This window comes from Balearica regulorum, chromosome 15, assembly GCF_011004875.1.
Source record: "Balearica regulorum gibbericeps isolate bBalReg1 chromosome 15, bBalReg1.pri, whole genome shotgun sequence".
Classification (NCBI taxonomy): domain Eukaryota; kingdom Metazoa; phylum Chordata; class Aves; order Gruiformes; family Gruidae; genus Balearica; species Balearica regulorum.
This window is the reverse complement of record NC_046198.1, coordinates 16927326-16937704: the sequence shown is the minus strand read 5'-3', so window position 1 is coordinate 16937704 and position 10379 is coordinate 16927326. Positions and strand designations below refer to the sequence as shown.

The window sequence follows — 10379 nt, the reverse complement described above, 5'->3', positions numbered from 1 at the left end:
GCAAAAGGGGTTTTAACTTGCTTGATGCTTGCTGGGAGCAATGGCCGTAGCTTTGCTCATCTTGTAAAGGCTGCTTCACCACTGACATACCTTCCTGTTCACGTGTGCTCCCTTGGACAGAACTACACGGGGTGAAATTCCACGGGAATGAGGTCTAGGGCCCCTGTTATACAATGGTGAGAGAAGATAACTGTGTCTCTCTTCTGGACTTACTTCCAACTCAGATTTTAGAACAATTGTCTTAGTGATAGGAGGAGTATTTTCCCAACTTGTACTTTGCGTGTATTTTTTTGGCCTGCAGTTTTCCTTCCCCCATCTTCAACCAGTGAACCTGCAGCTGGAACGTGCATGAGTTGATTAAGGACATCCACTCCTCTGCGTAAGGAAAACCAGCACACCGAGGAAAGCCGGCACGCTAAAGCATCAGCCTGTTACACAGAGCGAGTGCGACTAAAATACTGTCATATCACGAGTAGCACATTTTACCAGGCTGTAATTTAGTTCTGAATCGAATGCCTGCCCATCCTTTCATTCTGGGTACTGCGTGAGAACAGATCCTGTGGGTACAGCCTGTCCTGGGGGAGCTGGAACCCTTCTGGAGACAGGGACATTCCTGGCGGCTGCCACCTCTGCTTGGCTGTGTCCACACCCCCCGCAAAGCCATGCGTGTGCCCTCCATGTCACTGCACCCCAGCAGTACAATTTTAAATCATGCTCCCTCTATATATATATACACACACACACATATATATAGGTTCTAGTTAGCAGCCACACACTGAGCAGGAATCACTTGGTGGCTGCTGAACCCAGTGCAGCTGATCAAGAATGCCAGGACAGCTCTCGAAACGATGGGTAACCACCAGGTAACGGCAGATACAGGACAGCCTGATTACACCAAGAGTGGACCTACCAAAGGTCAAAACTCTCATTCCCTTCACCAGAACCACAATATCTATTTGTACACATTCTCCTCTTTTGCTACTGCTTTTATGAGATTATTCTCACATATCTCACATAACTGCCCAGATCTGGATCAACTTAAGACTAAGTGGAAAGTTTTATGACATCCTCATTCATTTTGTCTGAGGAGAAGGTCAATGGAATTTTTTTTTTTCCGCAGCAGAAAATGCACCTTTGCGTGTCAAACAATAAAGTTTACCCGGTTATTCTTGTCACCTGCTATGTCAGCACTTCTCTCTTTGTAAACAAAACCAAATTAATCCAGGTCATGAGCTGGCAGTCAAAATGCAATGTACCAGAGCAAGGAGATGGTGAACAGCAGCAGAAGTGAGAGAAAAATAGATGATTCTCCTTTAAAATAGAACTGCAGGAGTAAAATGGCAGCACTTGAGCAGAGAAAGCATCAGAGGCATGAGCAGAAACAGAGGCCAGCAGCTTCTGAAACTCCTTGGCTCTACTGGCATAGTCCTCGGGAGTAAACCGCGGTTAAATCCATCCAGATTATTTACTGAGTGCCTGACATTTGCATTAATTGGCAGTAAGACACTGAATAGTAGATAGTCTTGTCTTAAACCTAAATTAGCTAAATAGCATTAGACAAAACACAAAAAATCTTGTCATTTGAGAGCATGTAATTTTCATCAAAACCCCCAAACAACAGCTTTGGCACTCCCAGATCCTTCAAGTGGTGCCTCCTATCCTCTACCACCAGCCTCACCGGCACAGCCTGACGAGCCCATCACCACGCTCCCCGTTCCTGCACCCTGCAGCCAGGAACCCCACGCCAGCCTCGAGCGACTTCTCATTCCTTCACCGCTGTGAAATCACTACTCGGTGCCAACTCGGCTGGGACAAGCCCTACAGCCTCACTCACCGCTTCCGCCCATTTTCTTTCCCTGCTTTCAGCTGTACCGCGCACACATCCTCATTTGCCGTCGCTGGCTTTTGCCGAGACTCCAGTAAGTGAAAATAACAGTTCAGACATTGCAGATCAAGGGTTAATTACTGCTTGCATCTCTGGTGCAAGTAATCAGCACACGAGTCCGAGAAACAAAACACACACTCCATTCTGGGGACCGGAGCTGACTGAATTAATTACCTGTGGCAGAACACAAACAAAAGGAGGAGGGGGAGAAAGTGCATTTGCAGCAAGGCTGCTCTCACGCACCAGGCTTTTTAGCCTGTTGCCGTGTTTTGAAGATCCATACTTATTCTTACCTCCCATGTTATCTTAAATCAGGCTCTATTGCATCAAAGACAGAAAAAATTATCTTTGTGGGCCAGAGTAGAGAAGTCAGGACATTTAGCTCTGCAGAAGGAGCAGACAGACAGCGGCAAGGCCAAAGCCCTCGTGGGACTCCTCTCACACAGCTCGCCCTCCCTCTCCAGCGATTCAAAGTCAGATGCCGCCATCTGTTGACAACTTCCCACTCCAACAATAAACAGGTTTTTCTCTTCACGCACAGCAGGCGGCTTAAACATCTTTTACCCTGTTATTAACCAACAGAGTAAGAAGCAAAGGCAATCGGCATCTGGAAACGCTGATCGTGAAGCTGAGGGCAGAAGTGAGACCAGGCTGCACCCCACAGGTGGGTCACTCTCTCCCGACTACTTCTGACTTAGTAACTTCCACAACTGGAAGTAAGACCTGACCCCATTTTACCACCCGTGACCAGGACCACTGGTGCTTACCTCCCTGTGAGCAGCCAGGCAGGCCAGAGGGAGTCAGCAGCGCAGCACCACCACACACCTGCCGTACCGCAGGATGATGAGCTGCTCCAGGGCAACCAGGTGCTGAGATTTGGCTTAGCAAGGAGCAGCAGACCTCCAGCAAAAGGCCAGAACCTCTCTCTACATCTGGAGAGGGTACGGGAGACAACCACTTCCAGAGTCATCCAGTGCCAGCCCGCAGTGTACCCAGGACAGCACCAGGCGCAGAGGCTGGTCATCGACGGGTTTGCAGCACCGGCGCTTTCCTCAGGCGTCACCCACCCTCCCAGTTATCCCCACGGGAAGGTCAACTGCCTCTGTCCCACGGGGGACAACTCCGTTGTTAACGTCCCCCTCTGCTCCACAGGCACCAAACACCTTCTCTAAACTAACACCTTTCCTGTGGCTGCCAGCAGCAACCTGTACCGGGCCTTTCCCCGCTCACCGCTCTGTTAATCCTTTTATCACCCCGAAGGATAGTTAACTTTTACCTACAAACACCGCTTTCCCAAGGCATATGGCCTCAGCTCAGAAATCACCTTAGGAACTTAGAGCAGCCGCAGCAGCTTCCGCGTGTGGCAAGCCAGTGTGGAGTTACATTTGTTATACACTAGAAAAGGTGCAGCTGCTGCTGCACGCTTCCCTCCCAGTCAGTCTTTTTACACTGGAGCTCTGATTTCCACCTAGTAATTCTACAGAAGTTGTCAGGCTGGCTTGTGAAATAAATTAACAGTCTGTTCTCAACTGAGAACATCAGAAATTCTCTTACTTTAGAAGTCTCTGTAAGAGCAAAGGTCACATACAGGTAAACTGGTTCAGAAAAGTGATGTGCACGTCCTGTACAAAACAGTTTTAAAACACAAATGTCAAACCATCAGGGAACTTGAGGCCATAGTAAATTCACCCACAGGAAGCCTTCAAGAGCCACAGACCTTCTCCCATCAGGTATCAGAACCATGTGTTCTGTTCTGACTGATACAAATCACATCATTGTATAAAAAAGAACAGCAGAACCTTGACAGGATCTTCAGGGTTACTCTGAGCAAGGAATACAACAGCTCGGGTGGTCAGTGCTTAGTGCTGCAGAATTATCGCCATCACGGATAGAAAAAACCCCACTGTTACAAAAGAGCTTGATCTGACAATAAAACCAGGGTAAAGACAGACCTCTGACTTTGTAACTACTCTTTGTAATTCAGGATACAGATCTTATCTTGGAATAAGCAAATTTCTGCTTCAAATCAGACTGAGAACCACAGTGATCACCTTGGAATGCTCTGATGCCATCTGCAATCTTTGTGTCCGCAACCTGCCTGTGACCGAGGTAACGCAGGTAACCCAGCCCTTCGTACCCTTCCCCTGCTCTCCCCAGCCAAGCTCTGAGCCTGTTCGGGGATGCTAGCACACACCACCAGGACACTTCCCAAAAGCATTCCTTCTCACTTCGCTGCCGCCGCCTCGCTCCTCAGAGATCCACATCATCACCTGCCTACAAAGAGTTAAGATCCGTTTGCTGAGCAGCAAGGTCTCCTTTTCTCCCAAAAAACCAACAGACTGAGGTCAAACAGGTTACACAGTTACCAGCTAGAAAGACACTGTGCCTGAAGCCCGTCACTTCACCCCAAGGCTCCCTGAGCAGCTCCACGATGCAGTATCGCCTTCAAGGCGCACCACTTCAAGTTCAAGCCAGCGTACGCATCAACCACGACAGAGCACCAAGGACAACCGTTTCCAACTGTCTGTATCAAGAGCCACAAATTCAAGTGTTTTAAAGCGAGTTGAAACAGGCTTGCTACGTTTCAATAGGCTCCTTCCTAAGGAAGGCTCCAACGAAGCGAACTGAAGCACGGCATTCCCAACGGCTGTTGGAGGACAATGCAGTCAGCCCAGACGCTGCCTTCCTGTTCTCTACCATCCGCACGTGGCTCTTCAGCCGGACTCCTCTGCTCTGTGCACTGCTCCGAAGAAACACGTTGATGTTTCTGTATCAAACACGTGATGCTGTCATGCATTAGACATCTGAAACAAAGACCAACAACTCATTCAATACTAAACATTCACTAGCTGTAGGTTCAGATTTCCCATCTCCTTGCTCAAAAAAGTAACTTAAAGAAATCCCTAACAGTTACAACTTCATAGCAACACGTGAAGCAGCTGCACAGCAACTACCCCGCCCAAGCCTGCTGTTCCAGAGGTCATCTTCTATTTTTCACCTAGAAGGTGAGTGGTCACATCTCTAACTAAGCAGCCACACGTATCCAATAACCAAGCAGCGACCCCACCACACGACAGCAGACTACGTTGCTTAACCATAGAGCTCCCGCTGAGGCTATGCTGTAGTGACCTGTAACTGCCACTCAAGGGGGAATTACTGAAAGTACGGTGTATTATTAACAGAAATAAAAGTCGTGACCAGGGATGGCATGGAACCCGAACGTCATTTGCAGGAAAGATGGAACTGGAGCACCACTGAAGTGCTGTCTGTTACAAGCACCGTCACAGGTAGTGTTAGAAGTCATTAAAATACTGACTGGGAACACCAGAGTCCATTTGAACAATTTATTAGTATCCTCTTTTTTTACAAGTTTTAGAAAAAGAATCCCAGGATTTTGCCTCCTGTGTGTTTTCGCCTAGCCTCCTCATGGTCCATGATGCCAGCTGAGGTCGTCAGTACAATGTACCTGTTAAGAAAGAACAAATAAATGTCCAGTTTATCGTTTCATTCTATGGTCACGCAGAGTCGACAGCACTAACTTCATTTCTGTACGACGACGGCAAGGTCTATTGCTGTAAGAACGGGCCTAACGGAGCTCAGATTGGGTTATCAGGCAACAAAAGAGAAACTCCTCTCCCAAGCACAACTCTGCAGCACACAGAGGACGCTTACAGGCTTCTGTTCTCCAAATATTTGCCTCAGTCTCAGCAAGAAGTTTTCTTGCTCATTCCCACTGCAAAGTCAGTTCAGCTGTTGTAGCAGGAGCACCTCTAGTTTCTAGATAAAGCCTACTTCTACTTTAAGCAGACATTTTTCCCCAGAGCAGGTAGAGTTGCCAGGGTGCCAGACACCCCTCAACTCCGAGCGCTTTGTCTCAGTTCTGAGCACCGAGCACTGATGCAGATCAGTGTCTGGATCTGGGCTGACAGCTGACGCAGCCTTACTCATTGCTAATGTCAACACGTGGATTATCGGCAGCTTCATCCACACAGCTTCGCATCTGAGAACCTCTCATCTCCATACATACTCCTAAAAGTCTCGGTATGACAACACACACTAGAGAGTAGGTAAGTACAGCTACGGCACGCAGCTCATCACTGGAGCTCTAAGAACACAAGTGACAAGGCGCTGTTAATCCTGCCTCCGAGGGGAGAGACTGGCTGACCCCTGAAGGCTCTTCTAGCCCTGTCATCCTGCTGCACTGAGGTTTATCGCTCTTGACTTGGTGAATTTTGGGAAGCAGCAACATACTGCGTAACTAAGATTTTCTGTGCTGTGAAGGTTTGAGAGGCTCTGAGTCTCTCATCACTGATTATCTAACCAGTTTACACACAGTCAGGAAGTTTAATTTAAAGCAGTACGACCTACTGCCAGTGACCTGGTAACTGTCATGACTCCTCCTCCCCCATCTATAAATGGCCATTAATAAGGTCAAACCAAGTAAGAGAAAACTCCTATTTTCACAGTAAACTGAGGAAATGGTGAAACCAGGATTTACCAGAGCCAAGCAAAAATAGGTCCTTGCTTAGCAGTGCCTCTTCAAAAGTGGTTAAAAAGAGCATTTATGTAGAAGATGGATTTTTAGACTGGCATCTACCTCCAGACTGATCAGAGAGGAAAGGTGTCACGCGAGCATAACTCAGGCAGCATAAAAGCATAATAAAACTCCCACATTTTTACATACGACGCGGATTTAACTCTTCTCCATCCTTACCCAAACTGACGTGAAGGCAGTAGGTTGTTCTGCCACTTTTCCAAATCCTTCAGCTGAACATCAAATCTGGGACTGATCACACCACACTGTAAAACAGAATTCCATTACAAACCAAAGAACTTCATAAACTGGATTGGTACATTTGTCATCCCAACTCAATGAACGAAGCAATCTTGCTGACAAAAATATTTGAATTGCTAAAGATTAGAGTACCAAGGGGCAGGCTCCATTACCCATAGCATGAAACAGCACCACATCTCCAGTGAGTTGGGGCTCTCACACAGCTACTACCCGTTATTTCCTTAGCCTTGCCTCCTCCTCCTCGCCTAAATAGCGACTTACACCGCTGCAGAAGCTAAACTAACAAAAGCGTACTATAAATCACCAGAGATTACTAAGCATCCTGTATCATCAAAAAACCTGAGATTATTCAGGGATATTCTAATCACCATACACAGTTAGCAAAAAATGGCTGTAGATTGTAAACAGGGAGAAACTAACTTGCATAAACATTATCAAAGTTTTCAAGTTAATCATATTACTCACTGACCATGATTACTACTACCACCTCCAGTTACCTCACTGGCTCCAGTTACCTTAATAAATATCCAAGTGCACTTCCTGCACTGGTGGAGGCTTTGCTGAACCAAACAACTGTTCCCTTATTGCAACTAGTGAGAGAAACATTATATCCAGCTGCACCCCACAGGATCTGTTACAAAATCATCCCGGAAGAGGTCAAGAACACCGTACTCAAGCCTGACATACACTATTTTTATTACAGACCCAAAACACTGGTGATTTGAGTGGTGTCAAGTGTTCTCTGCCTACTATACTCATGCAATTTTCAGCTGCAATATTTGTCCATCGTAGAGACAGCCCCCAACATAATTTGACCAAGTAACTTCTGTATTTCTTTACCACAGAGCCACCTCTCACTTGAACAGCTTAATTGGAAACAACGATGCACACAGCAAGTCATCACAGAACTAGACAGCTCCATATTTTGAGACAAAAAGCATTAAAAAAAATTTCCAAAACACACATGAATACTCCACATACCCCAGGAACTTAGAAAGCACTAATTAACGTAACATTCAACTTTCTCTCAACTGCAAGCAAAGCCCATCTAGCAGCAGGAGAAAGGCTTGTCTGTCTTCTCCACATTTACAGGTATTAAACATCAAACGGAGAGCAACTCAGTTCCTATCTCTTAAGTCAAGTCTTCGAGATAGCTTAAACATCAAAGGAACTGAGAAATCACTTGGTAGCCGGAAAGCCTTTATAGGGAGAGAAACACACAGCACTTGCAAGCAGACTGCCCTGAAAATGTGTCTTACATACTCAGTTTAAAAGACATGTAATTAGTCAACCATACCATTATGAATCTAGAAAAATAAACAAGCACTTGATAACCCCTGATAGTACCTATATTATTCTCATTTACACGGATTCAATAAATACCACCTTCTTTACAGGTAATTCTTTCACAACTGGAGCTGACAAACATTTTAAAGCAAAAGTCTCATTTAAACACCTTCCTAGAGAACCGAACTGAGGAAGAGAAATCCTACCTTGTTGAGCCTGCCTGTGAGATTGACGACAATCTTCCCGGCTCTGTGATCATCAATTATCTCAAATTCACCAATGTAACCTACAAAAGATTAGCAAACAGATCAAATACCGAATACTTAGCTACATTAATAACACAACGCAACCAGCTCAAGCATCTTGAGGTACTTTTTAGTCAGAAAGCACCTTAACGCAATGGCAACCAGGAATGAGAAACAAGTCAGCGCTGTGCACTCTACTTACCATGCTTCATCATCACAGTTAAAAACCGGACGATTACTTTGGAGCACGGCCTAATGAGAACTTGGCGTTTCCCACGTTTCTCTGCATTGTTAATGCTTTTGAGAGCATCGGCTAGAACATTCATGCGCACCATGGTGCCTGCAGGGAAGAGGAGAGGTAGTTAAGTACTCCAGCTTTTTTAAGGCTAGTTTTAGACCTAAAAAGTCTCAGACTCACAGCAAGCTGCATTAAACCTTAAAGAGCATTCTTAGGCTAAAAAGCAGATCGAGGCACATCTTGGGTGTGCCCGAGAGGATTCACAACTACCGTGACAAGTTAGGAAACCCGATGTGCTCATTTAACCTTGGCTTTATCAACACATACACACAAGGATTTAAAACCCACCATCTAGACAACGCTTCCTCAGCATGACACCTTTCCCAGGTGAATCGTTTTGGAGTTTAAAACCCAATTATACAGTATTAGCCCGGGACAAAAACTAGGTTGTACGTGCTAATAAAGGTAATAGCTGCTGCTCGGCTTGCTGACTCCCCACAAAAAATTTGCAGGATGCAAGTGCAAGGCAGCACCCTGCAAAGGAAACCGGGCATCGACCGTTGCAACCCCGTGAGGAAGAGAAGAGCCCCCGAGTACCCGCGGCACGACGTGACCCGGCACCCCGCCCCCCTGACACAGCCAGCGCCCTGCCACAACTACCCAGGAAGGACCCCGACCTGGGCCACAGGGCCATTCCCGAGCTGGCCAGCTCCTGCGGCACAGGAGGGCGTTTGCTACTAAGCCAGGGCCCCCCCAGACCAGCAGGCCCGGCTAATCCCTGCCCACGGGGCGAGTGCAGCCGGGGCCGCCCCCGGGGCCCTTCCCGCCGCCCGCTCCCCGAGCCCTCCGCTACCTCCTCCCAGGCCTCGCCGCACGATCCTCGCCCGCTCAAGTCCACAGACTCCGCGGCCCGGCTCCCCCGCGGCCTGCCCAGCCCAGCCTCCCACAGCACCGGCCCGGCTGCCGCGCCAGGCCCCCGCCCTCGGCTCCCGCCCCGCATCTCTGCGGAGCCGCGGGCAGGAGGGTGCTTCCCCCCCACCCTCCGCTCCGGAGGCTCCAGAGGGCGCTAGGGGAAACGCCGGCGGCTCAAAACGGGCCGGACCGGTCGAGCGCGGCCTGGCGGCCCCGGCGAAGCGGGCGGAGGCGGCTGCGGGGCGCGGATGGGGCCGGGAGGCGGCGGATGGCGGCCGGGACCCAGCGGCACCCCCCACTCACCGGTGCAGCAAGATGGCGGAAAAGGAAGAGGCCGGGCGCCCGCGCGGGATTATGGGAGGGCCATGGGCGCGGGGTGGCACGCGACGCCCCGCGCAATCTCGCGAGAATTGACGTCCCAGTCGGGAGGCGCCGCGCGCCGAGCCCGCTCACTCCCATTGGCCGAGAGCCGCGTCTCGCACTTCCGGAGCGACGGCGGCCGCGCGTTGCTATAGCGACCAGAAGGCGGCGCGGCGGTGAGCGAGAGGAAGGAGCCCCCCCCCGCCAGAAGGGACCCAGGCGGCGGCACCGCCCCGCGGGCGGCACTTGTACGGGAGCGCGGCCCCGAGAGGAGCGCGGCCCCGAGAGGAGCGCGGCCCCCGAGAGGAGCGCGGCCCCCGAGAGGAGCGCGGCCCCGGGTACAATGCAGGGCGGCGCAGCCACCGGAGGAAGGCGGAGGTCTAAGGGGAACAAGGCTGTGCCCAGCGGACGGGCCGTTCCTACCCAGCTCTAACCTAACCCAGGAACGCGGCTCGGCGCTGGGACGTGCCCCGACCCGGGGCAGAGGGCTGAGACACCGCGGTGCGCCACTGGCCTTCGGTACCAGCATTTCCTCCCGCGCCAGCCAAGCCAAGCACCTGCTAAACAGCCGGACTGGGGCGCAGGATCTCCCTCCGCGCTGCGCCGGTCTGTCAGCGGTTGTAGTGACCCAGCCACCCTTACCAGCGCTAACCAACT

The 10379-nt window shown here is 49.8% G+C and overlaps 1 protein-coding gene across 1 annotated transcript; it reads right to left on the bottom strand.

Annotated features, from left to right (window-relative positions):
* Positions 1–5215: 5215 nt before the first annotated feature.
* On the bottom strand, positions 5216–9805 carry RPS15A (ribosomal protein S15a). The gene is made up of 5 exons (XM_075767570.1): positions 9666–9805; positions 8415–8552; positions 8174–8253; positions 6600–6685; positions 5216–5351 (listed from the first exon to the last, which is right to left on the bottom strand). The coding sequence occupies exons 2-5, from the start codon at positions 8545–8547 to the stop codon at positions 5258–5260; spliced, it is 393 nt and encodes a 130-aa protein (XP_075623685.1). The 5' UTR covers positions 8548–8552; positions 9666–9805; the 3' UTR covers positions 5216–5257.
* Between the last annotated feature and the right edge of the window lie 574 nt (positions 9806–10379).

What these genes read in the sequence shown, in the direction of transcription:
- RPS15A (XM_075767570.1), bottom strand. Translation starts at nt 8,547, where the DNA reads ATGGTGCGCATGAATGTTCTAGCCGATGCTCTCAAAAGCATTAACAAT. An exon ending in TCACAGGCAGGCTCAACAAG is followed by an intron (nt 6,686 to 8,173) that starts GTAGGATTTCTC and finishes TCTGTTTTACAG; the next exon opens with TGTGGTGTGATCAGTCCCAG. An exon ending in CTGCCTTCACGTCAGTTTGG is followed by an intron (nt 5,352 to 6,599) that starts GTAAGGATGGAG and finishes CTTTCTTAACAG; the next exon opens with GTACATTGTACTGACGACCT.